This window comes from Rhipicephalus microplus, chromosome 2 (assembly GCF_043290135.1).
Source record: "Rhipicephalus microplus isolate Deutch F79 chromosome 2, USDA_Rmic, whole genome shotgun sequence".
Classification (NCBI taxonomy): Eukaryota; Metazoa; Arthropoda; class Arachnida; order Ixodida; family Ixodidae; genus Rhipicephalus; species Rhipicephalus microplus.
This window is the reverse complement of record NC_134701.1, coordinates 21,456,237-21,481,014: the sequence shown is the minus strand read 5'-3', so window position 1 is coordinate 21,481,014 and position 24,778 is coordinate 21,456,237. Positions and strand designations below refer to the sequence as shown.

Sequence of the window (24,778 nt, the reverse complement as noted above, 5' to 3'; positions counted from 1 at the left end):
ATCATGCAGGGTTAATTTTATTTGTGGTGTCGATGTTCACTCCCCTTTTGTAGCGTTATAATTGCGCCTGCATTCCTATAATTCAGAAATCTATATTCAAGCGTCGCTTGAGTTCGAGTTCATACGCTATCAAAAGGCACGGCCAATATTAGCGCTGCCACACCAAATAGCGCTCTTTAATTGTTTCGCTAGCATAGGCGTCAGAGCTACAGCGTAAGTGCTGACGTAATATGAGACCGAAAGTTCACCTCTGTAGCCACTAGTAGACCCCAGTGTACTATAATTTCCTAGTAAGCCCAAGATGTGTACACTACTAGTGAAATTAACATAGATTCATTTCTAACACTTCACTCAGAAGCAAAAAGTGCAGCATATACTTCAGCATTGCGGTTCACCTTACCGACATCTTGGGCTAATGCAAGAACATTTCAGCCGATAACTGCTGGTGCTAGTATTGTGCGCTTCGGTGGTGGCGTCACCCGCTACAATCAACAACCAGTTATCTCATTCGCCCGTTTGATACATACGTCATTGCGTATAAAACTTTTGCATTTATTTAGTGAGTACTGCCCTCACCCACCTCGTAACGTTAGCCTCATTTTAAAATTGTCCCATAAAAAAGTTCTTCATGCTTCGCGTAACATTCATTCCCATGGTACGGGTATATGCCAAATTTTTGTTCACATCGTATGATGGTCATCACAGGTATTAAGATTTCAAGAAACGTTTTGTTCACGTGCATTTACTTTTACACTGTATACTGCATATCTATAACCTAAAATGGACGGGCCTATTGACGACCAATGGAAAATATAGTACCTGACATTGATATAACTTGTTTAGACTGCACAAAAAAGGAACACGAAAGAGGCAGCCGAGCGCTAACTCACAACTAACTCATTTTTGAAAGGAATAAAACATATAAGGACCTGGTAACCAGCTCTTTGTGTGCGCTAAAAAGGTTATATCATGAATACATACCAACTCACCCAGCCATCTGTTTTGCTGCTGTAGTATCTGATACAATAACGACAGCGCCTTGCGGGAATCACCACTGATAAACCCCCTTGGTCCCACTTTCTACGACACGATGCGTGATCCGACGGCAGTGCGCATGATGAAAGCGTCAGGAAGTACATCACCGAGGACGAGTGGCCGACAGACTGTGGCGGCAGTGTTCGTGCACGCAGCGTGCCCCCAGCCGGGACCAAGGTTATGGGCCGCTTGTTTTGGGGTAAACTTGCCAAATAGTCGAAATTGTTTGGACCGAGTATCTTGCATCGGCTCTTTATAGATGTACAAAGTATCTGTGTCCGGCTGTACTATCCGGGTTACACCAAGTTTATATTACTAGAATATTGGCGCTAACATGTAAACTCTCAGCGAATATACTGTCATGGTGTCCTTACGCGTACGAAGGGAGCAGACTGCAGGTATAATATTGTCACACGGTCATGACGTGAATAATGAAGCAGACTCCAGGTCGAAGAAGAAACTGTTTATTTGGGTCAAACTTGTGGCCACGCAAAAGGAAAGTATAAGACACTGGCACTGTTAGCGGTGAACAGAGCGTCGGCCGTCAATCAACTGACAAGCGGTGAATCGTGTCGGCATTTATACACTTGTCATCGAATATTGTAGCGTTATCGCTAGCGGTGACGTATGTTCCAGAGTAATCTGTAATGTTCACAAAATGGGCGTGGGCGTAATCTTAACAAAGTGATCTACTGTTATCCCGAAGTTTCTCGAACAGTGTAGGCGTGGTTTGAGCTGAGAATCATCGGCAGTGAAACGATGCGGCAACAAAACTTTTGGACGGAACACAGAAATATTTAACGGTTGAATTGGGCCCAACTTGTGGCCACATAAAAAGAAAGAGATTACAGCAAGAAACTGGCCCTTATAGCAGGGAGCAGAGCGTCGGTCGCCGATCAACTGACGAGTCAGCATTTATACTTGTGGTGTCGAACTTTCTAGCATTATCGCTAGGGGCCGCGTAGGTTTCGGAATAATCTGTAGTGCCCACGAAGTGGACGGAATTTTAAAACGATATACTCTAATCGTGAACCTTCTAGAACAACGAGGCGCAGTTTTCGTTGAGCATTCCAGACAGGCCTTGTGGTCGAAAACCGACTGAAACATGAGTGTAAGTAAGAAACGCGCATGGAAATATTGCTGCTGTGTCGGATGAAAGCTCCCGCACATTTCCTTCAGAGTAGCTCCTCAATGTAGAGCAGATCCTTTTGCTACATTTGCGTCTTTACTACCTCGAGTTTTTTTTTTATTTTCGTCTTCTTGTTGAGCAGCCTCAGAATACAGGGAAATCCGGGCTCCGGCGGCTGCATTTTCGATGGAGGCGAAAATGCTGTGGGCGGTGTACTCAGATTTGGGTGCACGTTAAAGAATCCCAGGTGGTCGAAATTTTTGGAGCCCTCCCCTATGGCGTCTCTCCTAATGATATTGTGGTGTTTGGACGTTAAACCCTACATATCAATGAATCAACACAAGACATGGATGTTTAGGTGTCAGTGAGGCAAACTGGCTCATTTATTACTGCACAGCAAATTCCCGAGTTGGTGCAGCCTAGAATGGTAATGGTGAAATCTTTGCTTTTTCTACAGATGACGCTGAAGTTTTCTTTAATTTATCAATGAATGACATTCCTGATAAACTTGGTCCACAAATAAACAATAGGTGTAGTCCTGATGGAAGTACTTATAGGGGAAGCTGATGCACGTGTGCATTGAATCTAGGAGCAGATCACAAAGTATTAAGTATACGCCATCCTATAACTGGAAGCGGAATTCTAGTTTATGCCCCGCCGCGGTGGTCTAGTGGCTAAGGTACTTGGCTGCTAACCCGCAGGTCGCGGGTCCGAATCCCGGCTGCGGCGGCTGTATTTCCGATGGAGGCGGAAGTGTTGTATGCCCGTGTGCTCAGATTTGGGTGCACGTTAAGGAACCCCAGGTGGTCAAAATTTCCGGAGCCCTCCACTACGGCGTCTCTCATAATCATATGATGGTTTTGGGACGTTAAACCCCACATATCAATCAATCAATCAATCAATCAATCCATCAATCAATTCATCAATCAATCAATCAATCAATCAATCAATCAATCAATGGAATTCTAATTTACCATGGCACTTGCTGAAAGACATTCTCAATAGATAATTTTGCAGTGCCCGACGTACTGAAACGTGAACTCGAAACAAGAAAATCGGGCCATCAGATTCTTTCTTTTTATACCAGGACTTTTCGTCATCTCTGACGAAGTGGCTGCTGCACTAAATGATGTCCGTCCTGTTGTCGCCCTGGAGACAAGCATCGTAACCCATGGAATGCCTTACCCTGAAAATATCAGGTGGGTGGTCTTCAATTTACGACTGTATGCTGTGAAAACTAGCCTGAGCATTGCAGAGTGTACCTATTTAGAACATTACCACCCATGGTGGCCTGGGGGCTGAGGCACTCGGCTGCTGACCCGAAAGTCGCGAGATCGAATCCTAGCCGTGGCGGCCACATTTTCAGCGGAGGTGAAATTGCTTGGTGCACTGTGCTGATTTAGGCGCACGTTAAATTTGTCCCAGGTGGTTTAAATCAACGGAGCCCTCAACTACGGCATCTCTTATAATGATGTAGTGATTCTGGGACGCTTTACTCTAACAATTAATACAACCAAACACAAAACTGACGAAATGGTCTTGTACTATAGGAGGACCAAAACGTGTATAGGAGGACCAATGGCACAAAATATACCGCCGACAAAACAGCCCGCAAAACCTTTAATGAGTAATATAGTAGAAAAAAAAACGCCAGGCCTACGTGGAGCGCGCAATACAGTCACAGCGAAAGCTGGAAAATCGGCCATTCAGAGCCTTTTCAAAACAATTGTTGAGTAACTGCTACAAGCAAACTTGCTTGGTACCAACTATGCCATAAACAATAATTTTTGTGTAGTAGGCCAGCCTTCATCTTACTATCCTTCGCCATTCTTCGGAGAAGCGTGGTATCCGCTACACACTAGAATAGAATTCAGTGCAATGTTTTCTACCGTGATGATGAAGACTCATACCTGAAGTGGGTATGCGCCACAGTTCATAGGTGGCCAACAAGTTTTCTAATGGGTTCGGGCGCTGGACGACCCCCTCGTTACGTAATTCGCATTGTGTGACGCGTTGCGTTTCCTTTGATGTTCTAAAACGCTTTATTACTCAAAATAACGCGATTCTGTTCCAGCAGTCAAGCCTGCCTAAGGCAAAATTGCATTAGAATTCACGCACTGGTGTGGCTCTGCGGTGGAATGCTGGGCTTGCACGCAGGAGACTCGAGTTAAAATTCTGCTATGCCCTTGGTGTTTTATTTACAAAGTATTTTTTTCTTATTTCTTGCGATATTGGTTACGCCCACCAGTGGCAGCGGCGGCGGACAACTACGGTGCCGTACGTGACCCGTGTTCAGATCTGATAACAGCTTTCGCTGTAGAAGAAAAAGAGGGGGGAGGGGGGAGTGGCGTTGGGCACCCGTACTCAGTGGCGAGGGAGCACTGTATAATTTTGTCCTAAATACTGAATGTTTAAAAGACATCATAATATAGTATAAGCAGGGGTGCAGTATACTTCTGAAGATGTCGAGCTATGTTGTTTTGCAGCCACGGGCTGACATCTTTATGCGGCATAGTTACCATGTGGCATAGTTACCACAAATACGAGCATTTGTTGTCGCATGCGGTGCTTTCACAATTTCCGCTTGTCTGCTTGTTTGCCTACTTCTTTGTGTGCTTGCCTGTCGGTCTGCCTGCCTACACAAGAGAATTTCAGGGTGAAATAGATGCTGGGAACGACGAGAAAACGTTGGAAAGGTGATATTGCTGAGAGCAATGTTCCGGCAAGTGCATTGTAGAACGGAGCAACTGCCCTGCTAGCCCCATGAATTGAATGGCATTAAAAAAAACATCTGTTTTTCTAATAAAGATCGAGTCTCTCGCTTTGCGAACGAGAACAGAGCATGTGCGTAGAAAGGGAAGTGGAGGCAAGAAAAAGTAAGGGTTTAAATAATAAATTAAAGAAAGCTAAGAAGAAAGTACTTGGGTTGTTTAGCGTTTTTTCCCCTTCAATGCGTCAGGAAGAGGAAGCATTTTGCACTGCAGTGAAAAATTTTTGAAAGCTGACGAAATAACGTCACTGTATTTTGACAAAGCACTTTCCTATATATCATGCTTGAGCAGCCACTGAATATGGTGACATATAAACCTTAGTCTTGTATGTGGATGTATTATCACACTCATCATACCTTGCATTTGTACGGGATCACTCATCCACTAGCAGCGCAAGTGTTGAATCAGTTAACTGCTGATGGCTTCATAAATATTATTTAACATTGTCTTTAGGGACTAAATATTGTCGTTAGGGGCATTTTTTTGCGCGTGATAACAGTGTCGACAAAAAAAATCACCAGGCTTACAATAAGAGAAATCCTGAAGAGCGGCCTTCCAGATTCTTTTCTAAACACTCTTTGGGTAATTGCTGGAAGCATACCTGCTGGGTACCCCCTACGGCGTAATCATAACTTCTGTCTAGTATGCCGGCATTCACTATACTAGCCTTCGCCATTCATAGGAGAAGCGTGGTTTGCGCTAAACACTTGCAATGAATTTCGTGCGTATTTTCTGTTGCATTCAGTGGCTTGCGACGATGAAGAACTACGCCTGAAGTGAGTAATTGCCATAGTTAAAGGTAATGAAGAACAGGCCTCGAATTCCAAACCTGAATTATTACTTACATCAAGTTGGACTCGCGGTATCTCCGTTATGTCTCATTGCAAGGAAATCTATAGAAACAATAGATTTTTTTCTTTTTATTCTGTCACCAATATTCTTGTCAAAGCAAAATATACTTGTCAATCTAATTGAAAAGCTATAGGTCTGCAAATAAACGTGGCAGTAATTTTATATTTTGGTGGAATTGCATTAGGTTTTAGCCACATGGAGGTATGCTCTCTTGTGTGGGCGTACATGATTGAAAGAAAAGACTATCTGTTAGCTCTTTATTATTATGATTTATGGCTCAAAGACTGTCTGATTGCCTGACCGCTAGCTTAAGTAACACTTCCATACATTATTTACGATTTTTCTAGTATTTTATTAAAATTATTGGATGCTTTAAGTACATAACAAACTAACTTCCATCCAACCTTCCATCCAGTTCTTTGCCGATCCCCCTTTGTTGGCGAGTGCCAGCAATTGAGAAGATCATTGAATTCGTAATGTGTTGGGGCATTGCACGACCCACTCGTTATACGATTCACATTGTGTGTTTTTTTCGCATTGTGGTTGTTTTTTGCTGCTCTAAAACGCTTTATTACTCATATCAACGCGATTCCTATCCGGACATGAAGCCTGCCGAAGGCGAGTTCGGAAACGAGTTTCAAGCACTGACATTGCTCAGTGGTTGAATACTGGGCTGGGACCTTACAGAGCCAGGTTCGAATGCCACTGTGTCCTTAGTGCCTTTTTTATCTACCGAGGTTTTAGAGGCGAAGCTCCTTACGGCGTCACCTGATCGTCCGATTAGCGTTTGTACCCACTGCTTGTTGGGTCTTCAATCCGGCCATAGATGGCGCTCCTTGTACTATAGAATGATCTATAAAAAAAAGGGGCGACAAAGCCGATATAAACAATTATCGTGCTATAACAGAAGGCTGGTGTCGTAATTGTATCATTATCTCTAGATTGGGCTTTCTCAATTTGATTACCCGGCTTAACACCTATTTACCAAACTGAACTACAGGCAATAGTCCTAGCATTGCGTAAAGTGCCGCAAGATCTATCAGCGGTGATTGTTCTAACAGACTGTCTCTCGGTCTGTACTGCCTTAAGCTCACCAACTTTTTCGCGTACCTGTGTTCGGCACCTGGATTCGGTACCTGGGTTCAGCGCTGCCATGCTAAAGTGATTGGTAGTTTGTTGGGGACCGTTCCGTAAGTTTTTGGCAAGTAGGAAGGCACGTTTTTGTGTTTTTTCGTGGTTGTTACACACGTGTCAATTATCAATATGAATAGGCTTGTCTCATACCTTGTTTGCTTTAATGCGCAGATGCCTTTGGTTGTCCACGTGACTGGGGCAAATGCTTGATATTTGTGCGTGTATCTTTCAATAAAGTTAAGTTGCGGGTTCAGCGCGGTGTCGTCTTTTCCTCCGTCCTTGTCTATACATTTTCGTTGTTTTTACTTCCCAAGTATTAACCACCAACTAGCCCAGCTTTCGCTATTATAACAGTGACATCAGTAGTTCACAGGCTGGTGATGTAGATGGGAAAGACTACAAACATGGGTGAAGAATAAGGGGGTGCTGGGAGGAGTACAAAATAGGTTCTGTAAACGAAGGAGGTTGGAAGACAATATGTTTTTATTGATGCAGTGTATTGAAATAGCGGAAAAAGAACTCAGGCCCCTGTGACTGTCATTTCTAGATATCAAGGGAGCTTACGATAGGGTGATTCAAGAAGACTTGTCAGGAATACTGGACACACTTGATGTGGAAGATCGCATAACTTATCTTCTAAAGAGTGGATATAAAAGTGACAAGGTGGTTATCAAATGGAAAGAACAGGTATCTGAACCCATAGAGATATAAACGCGGGCTTCGACGAAGATGTATCTTGTCACCTTGGTTATTGGGAGCACTCGGGAATGCACCAAATCAGGGGGTACAGGGTGACATAGAATGGCCATTGTTTGAGTGCAGGGAAGCTAGCAGCAAGATAGAATTTGAGGAGTGGTTGAGAATAATGGGAGAGGAGCATTGGGCTAGGAAAGTTTTCAGCTACTTGTACATGAAGAATGTTGATACTAAATGGAGGAAGCGAATTGGAGAACTGTCAAACAAGTATTTCGACCGCAGCAGAATACGAAGCCAAAAGGAAACATCGGTTAAGAAGGTGACTGAAACAGAGAGGCATACGTGGAAGATGGGAATGCCTACGAAATCATCACTGGAGACCTACCGAACTTTTAAGCGAGAAATTGCAAGGGAAAAGATCTACGATCATTGTCGGGTTAGTTTTCTGCTCTTCGAAGATGGAACGGGAGTATTGCGGACCGAGACGTACCGAGCAAAATACGAAGGCACAGACACGGTATGTAGTGCATGTGGAGAGGAGGAGGAAACGGCTGAACATTTGATAATGTTCTGTAAAGTGCTCCACCCTATAGTCGGAGATAATGGCGCTGAATTTTTCAAAACATTGGGGTTTAGGGACAGTGAAGGCAAAATAGACTTTAAACGGGTAGAAATAACCAGGAGGACGCTGATTCGTGGCTACTATCGAGGCGCGAGTGAAATTCAAACCTTAAACACAGTGATAGCTAGTACTTAAATTTATGGCTAGGTGGCGTGAACCACAACCCAATCTAAAGAGCACACCCAGATCCATCCATCCATCCGTCCGTCCGTCCATCCATCCATCCATCCATCCATCCATTAGTCAATCAATAGTTAATTATATTATTAATTGTTTGTAATTAAGAAATAATACTAATTATTTATTAATTCATCCATCCAACGAATGCATACACACTGAAAAAATGTCAAATCATCCCACACTTGAGGGCATTTTCTAACAAAAGGTAATAATAAAATGGGAGTTTTATTAAATCAGGATTTACGTCGCACGTACGGAAGGAGAGGGATGATCACGTCTCGGCGATCGCATGTTCTTCAATGGTGCCGTGCGCCAGGGGGTGTTCTATAGTACAATAAAAGCACCGTTTCAGACCACGTGCTTTCAGAGAGTCGGCGGATGGCCAAGGCTGCCGAGCGGCGTGGGCGCAGGGCGCAAAAGCTTGCGTTCGAAGAAGCGACCCCGCCATGCAGGAGCGGGAGGCCGAAGCTAGTCGTGACTGTGTGCGGCGGCGTCGAGAGGACCCTGCAATACGAGCGCGGGCGGCCGAATCGGCACGGAAGTGGCGTGCTGACCCAGCTTCGCCCCACTCTTCATCATTTACCACTTGTACATGCTGTCATTTTTAGGGGCGAAGCACCTTATGGCATGGCTTGTGCGTCCCGTTTTGGTGGCACATACCCGAGAGAGTGGTCCTTAAAATGTCCGCTGTATGGCGGTACTTGACTATGATGAATACACGATGAAAAGATGCGAGATAGCGGTACTTGGAGCGTTCACTAGATGGACGGACGGACGGATGGACATACCCGGGGGAGTGGTCCTTAGAATGTACGCTGGATTGCGGTAGTTGTATACGATGAATATGTTACGCGTTATGCTATTTTTAGGTAGCAGAGTTGCACATAGGTCCACGATCTTGCCGGCTGAGACGCAGCGACTTTCGTTTCGAAGAAAAAAAAACACAAATAAATATTGGTAAACAGTATTACTGGTGCTCTAAATTGTTCGATGGCAGTCAAGATAAGAGGATATGTTTGTTTTAAACAGCAAACAAGAAAGCCCTGACTTAAGTTTTTGAGAAGCGAGCACACAATTTGCAACAACTTAAGTTTCGCAAATCACTCGTTCAACGTAGTTTTCGCCTGTTTAAAATATTAAGCAGGTGGCTTGGTAGAACAATCGCTAGAACTATCCCTCCGTGTTCTACAAATAACGCAAGCAAACGAGAGTTTCCGGCATATATATACCTTGCTGTGGTATGCTGTCATCACGGCAACTACGCTGCACTGAATCATGGCACTGCGCCACACAATCACCACTAACACTGACGTTCATTGAAGAGGGACCACGCAATCACTGCACCAATGAAGAGGTACATCCGCATTCAGCGGGATCGCTTTGTCGGACTGTGGGCAGTGGTGGTGGCGGCACCAGTGGCGCAGCGGTCGCAGGCAACCACGCGGCCGTAAAATTGGCTTTCCCTTAAACAAATGTTTATTGCGCACGGGACCACGCTTGGCGAATGGGGGCGCGAGCAGCGATTTTTACTAGTTGCACAACTCTGCTACCTAAAGGTAGCATATACAGTAACCCTAATGTTGAATACATGATGAAAAGATGTGAGATGGCGATACTTGAGCGTTCACTAGATAGACGTACACATAGATAAATGGACGGGCAGATGGACGCACAGAGGCGTGGACGGAAGGATGGACAGACGTAGGACGACTGCACGAACAGACGCACGGAGAGATGAACAAACGAATGCATGGACGGACGGGTGGACACACTGATTGTCACACGGACGGACGGACGCATGGATGGAAGCAAAAATTAATGGACGGACGGAAGCACGGATGGACTGACGAACGCTTCGCCCCATAAATTCCTCACTCTGTGGATAAGCTGTGAATTTTTTCTTATTTTTTGGGATACTGGTTATGGACACCGGCGTTGGCTGCAGCAGTGCCGGGCAACTATGGCGTTGCACGTGACTCGTGTTGTGATTTCATAAGAGATTTTGATTTGAAATGAACTGTGGGCACAGCTTAAACATCCTGTCATGCACAGTAATCTAACCACGAATCAACCACGACATAATTATTCTTAGCGTGAAATCAAGTAAAAAAAATCACAGTATATCCACGGAAAGAATTATGATGAGTGGGGCGAAGCATGCATGAATTTGTCCGTGCTTCCGTGCGTGCGTCTACGTGCGCCCTTTCGTATATCCGTGCGTCCATCTGTTCATCTAATGAACACTTCAAGTACTGCCATCTCGCTTCTTTTTATCATATATTCATCATTAACAAGCACCGCCATCCAGCGGACAATCCAAAGAATAAACGAGAGTGTGTACCACATTTTTGCTGTCAGCGCTTTGTTAACACCAAAAGCGTGATAAAGTTGCCATGCTACGTTTTTAGTAGGATCTGGATATGCAGATTTGTGCCCGAGGGCGGGTACGTGCCACAAATTACGCTCTACTACAATAAGAAACGTACAAGCCATGCCATAAGAGGCTTCGTCCCTAAAAACTGAATACAGAGTTGATCCCTGCATCATGATCATCAATCAGCCTTACTATGTTCATTACAAGACAAAGGGCGCTCTTATGTTCCGCCTGTGAAGTCTCCATGGCGTCGCGGGGCTGACGCGGAGGTAAAAACAAGAATAGCGACCATAGCTAAGCTAAGCATGTTTAAGCCTGTGGGCGTCGTGCAGTTTTTTTTATATGTATAGATGATATGTATGACACCAATGGACGGACGGACGGACGGACGGACGGACGGATGGATGGATGGATGGATGGATGGATGGATGGATGGATGTATGGATGAATGGATGGATGGATGGATGGATGGATGGATGGATGGATGGATGGATGGATGGATGGATGGATGGATGGATGGATGGATGGATGGATGGATGGATGGATGGATGGATGGATATGGCTGTACCCTTTAGATCGGGCGGTGGCTAGCGCCACTGAGCTGTAATACTTAATGAACCAAAAACTAGATTTTTTTTCCCTTAAATAGTGAGGTTGAGGATTCGTACTTTGCAGCGAAGAGTTCAATTTTCACTCGTGGCTTGACTTTAGCCACCAATCAAATAACCTCCTTCTAGTTAATTCTACCCGCTTAAAGTCTATTTTGCCCTCACTGTCCCCAAACCCCAGTGCTTTGAAAAACTCTGCATCATCAACCTGAACTACAGGGTGAAGCCCTTTACTGAACATTATCAAGTGTTCGGCAGTTTCTTCTTCCTCTCCACACGCACTGCATGCCGTTTCTACCCCTTCATATTTGGCCCGATATGTCATTCCGTGACGGAAATACGTCGCCTAAGCCTACGTGTACTCCGGCGTAAAACTGCTTCTTGTTAGAAAAAAAAAAGACGCCAGGAAGCGCTGGCTCTCCCCGCAGGGCATCTGCGTGAGCAGGTGTTTGGGGCATAGCGACCTCACGGACCCGAGCTAACGGGGCTGGTTTCGACTCCCTGCCTCGCGTAGTGGCGCGCGGCTGAGCTGTGCCTGGAGAAAATGGGTTCCTGGGGGTTAAGCCGATACCAGGTGATTGTATCTCTAAAACAGTGCTGACTTCAAACTTACTTGTGCCAAGATTTCGGCGTCAACGAGTAGCTGTCGACCTTTTAGTAGCGATTCGCGACCTGAAACACATCTGAGGTACGAATTATTATTTGTAATATTGAATAATATATCCGCTCTCGAACGTGGTTCAAAATGGGTCGAAAGCCAAATTGTAGTGCTGTCAGCGCTACCTCGCGGCCACGTCGAGGCTGCTGCACCGCTGATTCTGCTTTCACAAAAAACGGTGACGTCAGGCATACTGGAATTTTCATCTGCTAAGAGCGCACGTGCAGTCAGTGCAGCTGTGCCTCTGATGATGTAGAACGCATGGAGGGGCGGGAACACCCCTCCATGCGTTTTCCGCCGGCTAGGTTAGGGAGCGCCCACTCGTTCTTCCCCTTTCCCTTTAGCCCTGGCCTCGAGAAGGGGCTTCGTACTGCCAGTTAAACCCAACTCATTCGCCAACACAGGATTTACCCTTTAGCAGCTAAGCGCAAAGTGAAGTGAGCATATGCAGCTGCTCTTCTTAGGCGTCCACTCCCCCTGTCTATCGGTGAGTACGAAGTCAACCCACTGGCTGCGTTGAGGTTCATGCCTTGTGAGAACGCCACGCCATCTCCGCTTTTTCTGTGCCTCGACGTGCAGGTTCTTACTGCGCAGCGGTTTCCCGACATTCTTGCACGTATTGTCACTCTGAATAATAGTACTCACGCGGTGAAGCACATGTCAAATCAGTTGATGCGACACAATAAATGCCACGCACGCTTCAACACAGCAAGGAGAGCCATTAGTGAGGGGATGGCCTGGAGTCGGCTGCAAACGCACTCAGATCGCCGATGTCATCGTTACTAGCGTATCGTCACTCAGGATGGTATTTTTGGAATGTATCACACCGAACACGTAGCACTAGTGTCAATGTCACAGGGCAGTCTATTTTCCGTTTTTTTTTCCTTGGCTTTTCTACGCTCTTTGACAACGAATTAAAATAACTTCCATGCGACAGATGCCATTCAAATTTGGCCAAGAAGAACTATGCATACCATGCAATTAAATGATGGGCACATCTTAATGTTGAAATTTGATGTCAGTGTTTCTTTAAGGTCTCTTGCGGAGGCAACACTAAGGCCTCTGCTTCACGTAGACGGCCCCCTTCGGTGGACCTTCTCGGGGGAAATTCCCAGTCACCTTATCCTTTCTCTTTGTTCTTACATCTTCGTGTTTTTTTCTGCACTTTGAATTTATCCCGTCGTTTTCTCTTTTTCATTCACTTCTGTTTTTCCTGGTGGCTCTGGGTTAACCCTGTGTGGCTATCCTTTCTAAGGTAAATCAAATTGGGTTATAGCAATGGCGTACTGCTGGCGTAGTGCAGACTTGTCCACATGTTCTGCCACGATCCCTTGTTGGGCTACGTGGTGGCTGGTAGGCGCCGCTGCGGAAAAGCCACTTTTTTCTTGGACCTTTTTACCCCCCCCCCCTTACCAATCGGCCTCCAAATGGGTACGAATCGATGCAGTGTCACGAATTACCGGAACTCCTTCTGTGGGCGATAAATTGAGACATGACACTTAACCAACACACCACGTTTAATGAACACCAGCACGACACAACATTTATATACAACAAATGTACAAAACCAAGAGTAATAAGTCCCAAAGTAAACGTCTAAACTAACTACTTTACAGACTAAACTGTTCTAAACTTAGTCTGTCATCTCTACCCTCCTGATTCCGCTCATGACTCAGTCCTATCTTACTTGACTAAGTCGATTCACGGCTCGTCACTGTGCGGGATCGATCGTGTCCTCGTCGGGGATCTCGATTCTTTGGACGAAAGTCGTCGTCCTTGCCACTGCTGATGTGGTCGCCTGTTGTCGGCGTCGCCTGATGTCGATCCCGTGGTGATGTCTTGGTGGTGGGGCCTAGCGGCTGCTGGCGATACCCGGTGCTCAATGCTGACGTGGCCATCCAGGGACTGTCTTCGCAAACTTGCTTCAAAGGGGGCTTGCGCCAGGAGCGTTGGCGCTTACTGTACGCAGCGGCTGAATTTCAAGTAGCCTCTCTCGAACCTTGTCGAGGTCTCCACCTTCCTCTCGGGACGCCCGCGTCAAAAGTTGCCAAGTCACTGTCCGGCCGCTCCCGCCGCCAGTGGTTTTGCTGGCGATGCGACCTTCTCTCGCGAAGCCCACGTCGACCATACCAGCACGTCTCTGCTGGCACACCGATCGCCGCCGGCGTCACACACCTCGGGCCTTGCTGTACGATGCGCGTGCTTGTACTTTTTCCAATTTTCTATCACCTTTCTCGACGACTTTTTCTTCAAGGTGCTCCCACTCAAGAGATTCGCCCCCATTTCTAATAGCTTTTTTTCATAAAAAACAGCTTTTTACTCATCGCCGACACACTTTTGCCGTATGCTTGGTCCTTAATTTTTTACATTCTCTTGTCCGGTTCTCACTTTTACTTTCACTGATCCCTGGTCACCACAATGCACTTTCGCGAAAACATCAACTTTTCAATGCGTGTTTGAAATCACGTGTACGAGTTCATTGTCTTTAACACTGTTCGGCTGCCCTCAGAAAGGGAAGTACAAAAAGTTTGCGAGTTTCACCACTCAAAAAAAAAGGCGGATTCCACGTACAGTGGGAATCGATGATATGTGAAGCATGCATGAGAAATGTTGATATGTCACTTTAAAATCAGCAAAACGTTACAAGGTAGCGGTGGATGATGCTGTACATGACTTCCCTGTCATAATAATCATATTTGAATGTGTCGTTTGCCTTCGTCATCTATTTACGTCACGCGAATCCTAATTTCGTATATGTGGAGTTGGCGAAACGGCCACGAGCACGCTATGAGCGTGGTGTGTTCTCATGTTCTTACATGACACGCGCGTCAGGGTTATTATGTTTGTAGGAGTCATATAATTTGTCATCGATTGACGTCACGTAACACCAAACTTGGTGTATGTGGAGCTACCAAACGACCGCCAGCACATCATGAAGGACCCAATACACTCCAATGTAGCGTTGGCGAGCACGCACTGTGGGCACACCGAAGCTATGTTAGCAAAACGCGAGCACTCTACAGTCTGACGCCAGGCGTGACCAGCATTCGTTGGCGTGGCCCCATGCCAATTGGCGCGAAATGTGGCATGCTGCATTTCCTGCCGATGCCATAGAGTAACATTACTCCATACCGATGCGTTAATTAGACAACACTGTATCCTCGTTTTCGTAACGATGGGACGCCAAGGACGCTGAAACGCGCTTGCGTCAAAGCAACGCCGCACAGCGTGCCTGCGAGTATATTGCAGTACCAGCACCTGGCTTGGCAACGCATGTGTGACGCGATAAAATGAACACCGGTGAGCACGCGCACCGCGTCATGTCAAAATGCGTCGGTACCTTGACGGTGGCATGTAGTCATGTTCTCATAAGACACGAATCTCACATGACACGTATCTCATTATTGTTGCCTTCGTCATCCATTGGCGTCATGTAATACCAAACTTGGCATAATTGAAGCTAGTGAAACGGTTGCGAGCGCATAAGTGATGCATGTATTTATGTTCTTACATGGCACGCATGTCGTGATTATCATGTTCGGATGTGTCATTTACCTATGTCGTTCGTTCGCGTCACGTAATACCGAGTTTTTCACATTTAAAGCTAGCGAAACAGCCACGAGCGCATCATTAGCATAGCATGTAGTCATGTTGTTACATGACACACACTTCATAATTACCTTGTTTGTACCAGTATCATACTTTCATCATTCATTCAGGACCCATAATACCAAATTTGGTAGAAGTGAAGCTAACAAAACGGCCTCCAGCGCATCATGAGCGTGGCATATAATCATGTTGTTACATGACACGCATCTCGTGAGTACCATGTTCGCACCAGTTAGACACCTGCGTCATCCATTCATGTACCGTAATACCAAATTTGGTATATGTGACGCTAGCAAAAAGGCCGTGAGCGCATTATGAACGTAGCATGTAGTCATGTTGTTACATGACACGCATGTCATGATTTTCAGGTTAGGGTCTGTCGCTTGTGTTCGCCATGCAATCATGTCATACCATACCAGTTTTGCAGCATGCCATGTGAACGAAACCACCGCAAGAGCTGCAGGACAGTAAAATGTAAATCATGACATTCATGACATATATGTCATGATTCTCATGTTATGAGTAGTCAAATACGTTCTTCATACAGATAGTCATGTTGTGGCATACCAAGTTTGGTATCGATACCATTATCGAAACGGCCAGGAGAGCTAACAGTCGTAGGCGGATAGATAGATAGATAGATAGATAGATAGATAGATAGATAGATAGATAGATAGATAGATAGATAGATAGATAGATAGATAGACAGATAGATAGATAGATAGATAGATAGATACGCTCAATGTCGCCGAAGTTTGCTAAGAAATGCTTTGCATTTAAAACGTTCTCAATTTCATTGTTGAAAGAATCAACTTCCAATGAAGGCATCAATCGATTTACTTCAAAGAGAGACCACTAGGTACTTTTTTTTTTGCTACGTCCCTGTTCTATTGATGTTCATTTCACGTTGTCCTACCGCGGTGGTCTAGTGGCTAAGGTACCCGCAGGTCGCGGGATCGAACCACGGCTGCGGCGGCTGCATTTTCGATGGAGGCGAAAATGCTGTAGGCCCGTGTACTCAAATTTCGGTGCACGTTAAGCAACCCCATGTGGTCAAAATTTCCGGAGCCCTCCACTACGGCATCTCTCATGATCACATGGTGGTTTTGGGACGTTAAACTCCAAATAATAATCAATCAATTGTTCCATGTTCGGCCTCTTTTTTTAGTTTTTGCTTACGTCTACTCGCGACCCATCATCTAAGACGCTAGACACAGCTGCTGCCTCTTCTTCTTCTATTACCCCTTCGAAGCATCTTCAGAAGTGCTTTCCTAGGTAGCGCCCGGTGTCTGGTTACTTTGCTGGTTCCTCGCCACAGCGCTTTTATAGCGGTGTTGTTCTTTCGTCTCCCGTGCCTACCGCTGCCAACTTTCACAACCCTTCTTGCGTCATCGTAACTATGACCGATTCTTTGTGCTTTTGGAACTGTCTCGTTCCGTGGTATTTCAACGCCAAGGACCTCCCACATCTGAAGCAGATAATTCTTTCTTGAACTCTGTGTAATTACTTTTACCTTTCGTGAATGCGTCCGGCTTTTTCCTTCAATATTCATGCCCATCTGTGAACAGCTATTTGTCTCTAGGCTACCTTTATAAGTCGCGTTAGCTTCCTCTCTTCGCTTTTCATCGGCGTCCCCTTCGCTAACTGTTTCCTTTCTGAAACTGTATTCAACATGTAACTCTTTTCCGTTGTGTTTATTGTCCTAAACACTTTTGCCATTTACACAAATCCTGTGCATCCTACGAGGTGGTCGAAATTTCCGGAGCCCTCCACTACGCCGTCTCTCATAATCATATGGTGGTTTTGGGACGTTAAAGCCGACATAACAGTCAATTTTGTGCTTACTACACAATTTATTAACTGAGGCACTGACGTTAAAGTTGGGCGCATTAACCTTGCTCGATAAAATATCTGTGGGTCTTTCCTCCCTCTTTACACACCCTTTGGCTTGTACCAATCTCAGTTCGCGTTCTAAACTTTGCTCTTGTCTAGCACAGATTGCCTGCACTTCAGCGCGCTTTGACTCAAGTTTGGCATTCTGCTCTCGAACAACCGTTAATACTATGTCCCCATTCATCACTGCAACAACCGATAATTACTGATTGCGCCGGAATTCAATCCTGCAGGCTCGCCAATTGTCACGGATCACCGGGACTGCTGCTGAGGGCGATGAATTGAGACATGAAACTCAACAACGCACCACATTCATTGAATACCAGCTTGACACACCCTCTATATACAACAAATGCACAAATCCAAGAGCAATAAGTCCTATAGTGAAAATCGAAACTAATTATTTCACAGACTAAGCTGTTCTAAACATAGTGCGCCATCTCTACCCGCCTAATTATGCTCATGACTCGGACCTATCTTACTTGACTAAGCCGATTCGCGGCTCGTCACTGTGCGGGATCAATCGTGTCCTCGTCGAAGATCTCAATGCTCTCGAAGAAAGTCGTCGTCCTTGCCGATGCCCATGTGGTCGCCCGTTGTCGTCGTCGCCTGATGTCGATGACATAGCGATCTCTCGGTGGTTGGGCCTAACGGCTGCTGGCGATGCCCGGTGCTCAACGCTGACGTGGGCACCCGAGGACTGACTTTGGAGGCTTGCTTCAAAGGTTGCTTGTGTCAGGAGCGTTGGCTGCATCCCAAGTAGCCTCCCTCGAACCTTGTTGAGGTCTGCGTCTTCTTCTCGGGACGACCGCGTCACATATTGCCAAGTCACTGTCCGGCCGCTCCCGCCGCTAGTGCGTTTGATAGCGATGCGTCTTTCTCTCGCGAAGCCCACGTCGATCATGCCAGCTCGTTGTTGTTGTTGTTCTTGTTCTCCTATTGTTAGTGGTTCATACCCACTGTGGGGGATTGGCTAAGAATCGAGTGGTTTTGAAATTTACTGTTCAGAATTATAATGATGGATCGCTGCTCGCGCGCCGATCGCCGCTGGGGTCACGCGCCTCGGACCTCGCTGTACGATGCGCGCACTCGCGCCCTTACCAATATTCTATCACCGTCCTCGTCTTTTTCTTTGAAGGGCTCCTACTCATTACATGCAGCACCCCCTTTTTTCCCCGAAAACATAAAAACCTTCCCAAAATACCATGCCCTTTATTGTGAACAACCCTCGACCAAAGCCAGAGCAATCTCACCTTTCCTTGCAGCGAAATGCCTAAAAGACACAATTGGAACTGGTTATAAAACTAGAAATATGGCAAGCAGTGATATTCTTCTTGAATCAAAAGACAAGGAACAGTTTAACAAACTTTCGTGCCTCGTACCTTTTGGCAATATCCCCCTATCAGTGAGTGCACATCGTACCATGAACACAGTGAAGGACGCAGTATCTCGCCCCGCCAAGGTGGTCTAGTGGCTAAGGTACTCGGCTGCTGACCCGCAGGTCGCGGGATCAAATCCCGGTTGTGGCGGCTGCATTTTCGATGTAGGCGGAAATGTTGTAGGCCCGTGTACTCAGATTTGGGTGCACGTTAAAGAACCCCAGGTGGTCGAAATTTCCGGAGCCCTCCACTACGGCGTCTCTCATAATCATATAGTGGTTTTCGGACGTTAAACTCCACAAATCAATCAAATCAATCAATCAAGGACGCAGTAACTGATAAAGGCGGCCCGACTGCATTAAGTGATGGCGAACTCTTGACAGATGGAAGGACCAAAGTGTAAAGCAAGTGTAGCGCGTCACAATCAGACGCAACAACACTTAGTTTATAGCAGAGTACTTAATACTCACTTCCAACTCAACCAATGTATATCGGACAATCGAAGCCGGCTATGTTAAACTTTCTGTGCGTGCGTACATTCAAAATCCGAGACGTTGTTTTGAATGCCAGTGATTTGAACACGGATCTCAAACCTGCCAAGGTCAGCTGACTTGCGCAAAGTGCGGCACAACTAGTCACGGTACTGATGAATGCAGGCACAATGAGGCTTTCTGTGCAAACTTCAACGGAAGTTATTCCGCATGCGTCTGAGCGTGCCCAACCTGGATCAGAAAAAATATCAGCACAAAAGTTTATTTATTTATTTATTTACTTATTTATTTATTTATTCATTCAGAAATACCCTGCTGTGCCGAAAAGCGTGTAAGCAGGGGAGTTACAGCTTAGAAAAAAAACAAATCTTCGTAAGTTTAGCACACTTGGTCACAAGACAAATGATTCCACTCTACTACAGTGTGAACAAAAAAGATTTAGCATATAGGTTAGTTCTAGTCTGGTATTCTTGAATTTTAAAGAGATGATCGCATCTTTTGGACAGATGATGCGGTGGCTTGAGGTATTTGTCTTTGTTAATGCCAGTCTTTTAGTGGTATACCTGAAATAACATTTTCAAGCGTAATTTTATCCTGCGAGAAGACAGCGCTTCTCATTCCAGCATGTCTTTCATTTCAGTGCAGCGGTCACCTCATTTAAACCACCTTAGAACGAACCTTACTGCTTGGTTCTGTGTTCTCTCAATTAGATCAATCAAAGACTTTTGTTGTCGGTCCCACACACCACACGCATATTCCGTAATTGGGCGGACGACTGAATTATAGGAAGTATTTTTTAAAGCAGCAGGTGAAGATCTCAGCTTACGCTCAATGAAATTTAGTGCTTTGGTGGCTTTCGCAACCACAGCATGCACATGCGCAATCCAAGAACAGTGGCTCGCAAAGGTTACACCAAGGTACTTATGCGTTTGTAGCTGAGAAATGACGTCCCCGTTCAGAAAAATAACGCGTTTCATCTATGTTCTTTTTAAAGTAAAAGACACTTGAACACATTTCTAACGTTAAGTGGCACTTTCCACTTTTCGCACCATTTCATATTTCTGACAAGGTCAGCCTGAAATTAACTGTGGTCCTGTTCATTTTTTTATTTTTCTGTATACGACAGAGTCGTCGGCAAATGAACGTGCTTGAAGAAATATCCCATTAGCAATGTCGTTAATGTAAACTAAAAAGAGTAGGGGCCCTAAAACAAACCCATGAGGGACACCCGGCGTTACTTCTATCATGGACGAAGTGATACCATTCAGAACATCATTTTGTTGATGCTCTGACAGATAACTGGCAATCTATTTTAGGATACTTTTATCAATATTTGCCATTTCAAGTTTCCGAAGAAGCGAAGGGTGGAACACTGTGTCAGACACCTTTTGAAATCTAAAAAAATATGCAGTCAGTTCGTCCATTATAGTCCACCTTAGTAAATCGTAGTAGGATTCATTAAGTTGCGTTTTGCAAGACAGGCCCTTCCAAAACCATGCTGAACAGCGGCTAATAATTTCTGTTGAAATAAAAGTTTCATTATGTCTTTATACAGTACATGCTCCAATATCTTGCAAGGAGTCGATGTTAATAAAATGGGCCTGTAATTGTTTGCGTCTTTCTTGGAATCACCTTTGTGAATGCGAACCACATAGGCCATTTTCCACCCTTCAGGCAGATTCCAGTAACGAGAGGTTTTTTTTGTGTAGTAAATAAAGACAAGATGCAATCGGCCAGACACAGCGCTTTAATACGCTGGGGGAAATGCCATCTGGGCTGGGCGCCTTAGTTTCATCGACGTTTTTTAGAAGGGTTCGATACCATCGCCACAAAGTTCCACCAGTAGCATTAAATTTAGTTGCTGAGGGGGGTTCGACCCCTGCGGAAATTTTTACAGTATTATTTGCAGGTAAAAATACGAAATGGCAGAAATCATTGAGACATGTTGCCTTATCAATGTCGCTGGACAAGACCTTATTGTCATGAACAATTTTGTCCACTCCAGTTTGGTCAGCACCGCGGTTCCTCACGTATCTCCAAAAAAGCTTGTGGTTAGCTTTTATGCTTTATTTCAGTCGACTGACGTACTGATTTTTTGCACTACGTACTTTAGATTTACATTCATTAGTCACCTCCACTAACCTATGGTATTGATAAATACTTTGTGTTTTTTAAAGGCCTTGTATACTCGTCGTCTTCTTCTTATTATTCTAAATATCACTGGTGACACCTATGGTTTCTTGCATGTTTGAAATTTAGCCACATTTGTAGTTGGTACATACGTCTCCATTAGCTCCGTAATTTTTGCTTTAAAGAGAGACCAAAGCTGTGAAACATCGAGGTTTTCACAATGACGATCAAAAACAGACCAATGAGCAAGTAATTCCTGGTAAATAGCAGAGTAATTACCCTTGTCTTAAAAATACACCTTGCTGAATGGGCGAGACTTTGATCTTTTGAGCTCATGTTTGAATGTTGCTACAACAGCGACATGATCGCTAATACCGGAAATACATGTACCAGACTATGTACATTTCGTGAATTGCAAAAAAGCAAATGTAAAATGCTGTTGTTTCTTGTGATCACGCTAATATATTGAGTTAGAACGTGTCAACGATGTTCTTCATGTAAGTTCAACACTGTCGAAATTTGGGCTTGTTGGTGCATTGTGACGACAGAAAATAGCGCAAAGAAACGGGGACACAAGACGAGGACACACGGCACAGGCGCTAAACACGGTTTACACGGTTTAGCGCCTGTGCCGTGGTTTACACGGTTTAGCGCCTGTGCCGTGCCGTGGTTTAGCGCCTGTGCCGGTTTAACACGGTTTACACACGGTTTAGCGCCTGTGCCGTGTGTCCTCGTCTTGTGTCCCCGTTTCTTTGCGCTATTTTCTGTCGTCTTCATGTAAGGTTTTTCACTACAACCAGTCAAGGTGATACATGTTCCATTAGACTATGTAAAATTGAGTAGATCAAAATCACCAGCGTCAATAAGGTGATGCGATGTCTTCGAAATTATGTTGTACAAATGCTGCAACATGGCTCGGTCAGCATTCCGCGGTCGATAAAATGTTCCGGCAATAAATTTCGTATTACCGGTAAGGGTCGTCGTCCACCAGAAAGATTCTACGTCATGATGCCTGATATCAAGTCCGGATGAACGTAAAGAAGAGTGAACCAAGAGAAACACTTCTCTGCCCGTTCTTGCCCTATCATTTCGGTAAACATTAAAGCTGACAGGTAACACCTCACGATAACTGGTTGACTGTATCAGCCACGCTTCTTTCCTAAACACTATATCAGCCTTCATCGATTCAATTAGGCCAGCGAATTCGTCTATTTTATTCGCGACCCTTCTACAATTCACAACAACTGTTAGGTTGCGGGTCGAATATTTCAAGTTAACGAATATATCACCTTCTTTGCAACACGACAATGAGTTTTACAACCCTTCGCACTTAAAACATCATTCGACGAAGTGGTGGTATGAAGAGCCGCTCCACAATGGCACTTGGTGGACAGCTGGACCACGCCTGGCGTGACCAGGATAAAGCCACTTGCTTTTCTGGTGAACGCAGCCACTGCTGCTCCACCTACATGCAACCAGTATCCACCGATGGACTCTGCAGGCCATGGTAGAGAGCAAAGTATCGAAGAGGCTAAGGAGGTCCCATCAACCATTGCCTCGATGGGGAAAAAGACTTCATCGACTGAGGTGAAGACGAAGTGAGAAACGGATCACTCTGCAGACCAGGCATCCCGTGTCTCACAGGAGGCAACGGACTACACTTCTACCCAACCGGCGCAGGTATCACTAAAGGAGCAGCGACCTTTCCATGACCGTTCCAAAAAAATACAAAACATCCCATACAGGGCCTCGCAAAGGTCTAGCTAAATAAGTCTCCTCCTTTGCGACACACTGTCCTTAAGTATATAGTACCATTTCATGTCCAATATGAATGCACTAAAAATACAATGGAACATAAGAGATCTCAGGAACATTGATCACATACAAGAACTCCTCCTCGAATTCAATCGAAAAGGGGTGTTTGTACACGAGGCACCTAAAGTCCAAACATGCCAACTTTCTCCATCACTTCGTCATTTTCCGAAAGAATCACGTTGATGCTGCAGCGTCATCAGGTGGCGTGGCTATTATAGTGAGTAGAAGCATGGCGTGTTCAAAATTACCACTGCAAACTACCCTTGAGGCAGTTGCCATTCAAGTTGTTCTTTTTAAATAGAATCCTTACTATTTTTTCAGTGTACATACCCCCTCAATAAGGTATCCACAAACCGAACCTACAATTATTAATAGATGAGCTCGCAGAGCCCCATGTGCTTCTTGGGTATTTTAATGCACACATTGTTCTTCGGGGCGATTCTCACTGCAACGCTCAAGAACGTCTTATCGAACAGCTGCATTTTCTTGTAAGCTATGCGTATTTAGCATGAAGCAGCCCAGATATTTTAGCCTCGCAAACAATTCATACTCCTCCACAGACCTTCGCATTTCGTCGTCATCGCTTTTAACCGATTTTAATTGGAATGTTCTTAAAACCCTTTATCGAAGTGACCATTTCCCCACATCGTAAGTGCGCCAAACCAGAACAACCTTCTTCCCCAAGCCCTTCGGTGGAAGATTGATGGTGATGATAGTTGGGGTTTAACGTCCCAACACCACTTTATGATTACGAGAGACGCCCACTCCAGAAATTTCGACAACCTGGGGTTCTTTAACGCGCACCGATATCTGAGCACACGGGCCTACAGCTTTTTCACCTCCATCAAAAATGTAGCTGCCACAGCCGGGATTAGTACCTTCGCAAATAAACCACCGCGGCGGGGCTCCAGTGGAAGCTCCACTCAACCGATTGCGAACGGTTCCTAGCTGCTACTCACGTGAAGTAGGCTCCAGTCTAACAATAGAAGCGGCTGTGAAGTATTCTACCGCTCTTTTATTTGATGCTGCTTCTAAATGTATTCCAGAAGCGAGTAGCTCAGATTCTAAATGGCATGTTCCCTGGGGTAAAATTAATGTAGAAAGTCGCGGAAATAGCCAAACTAAGCGTGGTGGTTGTTGCGAGATTCTTCAACAGCGGAGCACCTAACAAATTTTAAAAACATCTAATCTTAAGCAAGGAGGACACGCTGGCAGGCTCGAAGGAGGGCTGGCAAAAGTTCTTGTAAGGAATCAACTTGTATACAGACGAAGCAAAGTCTGGAACAGGGTTAACAGGATACATGTACGAGAAACACATCCACATCATTTGACTGATATGCAGGACAGTACGCTGGAGGGCTAAGCAAACTTCTTGGGCACCCATTCAGAACACGTGTCCAGC

At 45.2% G+C, this 24,778-nt stretch overlaps 1 protein-coding gene across 6 annotated transcripts in view; it reads left to right on the top strand.

Annotated features, from left to right (window-relative positions):
* Positions 1-24,778, top strand: part of LOC119169183 (pseudouridine-5'-phosphate glycosidase) — a 2,087,124-nt gene that overhangs the window by 43,999 nt on the left and 2,018,347 nt on the right. For all 6 annotated transcript variants that reach the window (XM_037420298.2, XM_075886270.1, XM_075886274.1 and 3 more), the window contains one exon: positions 3,252-3,363. In XM_037420298.2, the coding sequence (XP_037276195.2) occupies positions 3,252-3,363 (112 nt within the window). The remainder of the gene's footprint in view (positions 1-3,251; positions 3,364-24,778) is intronic.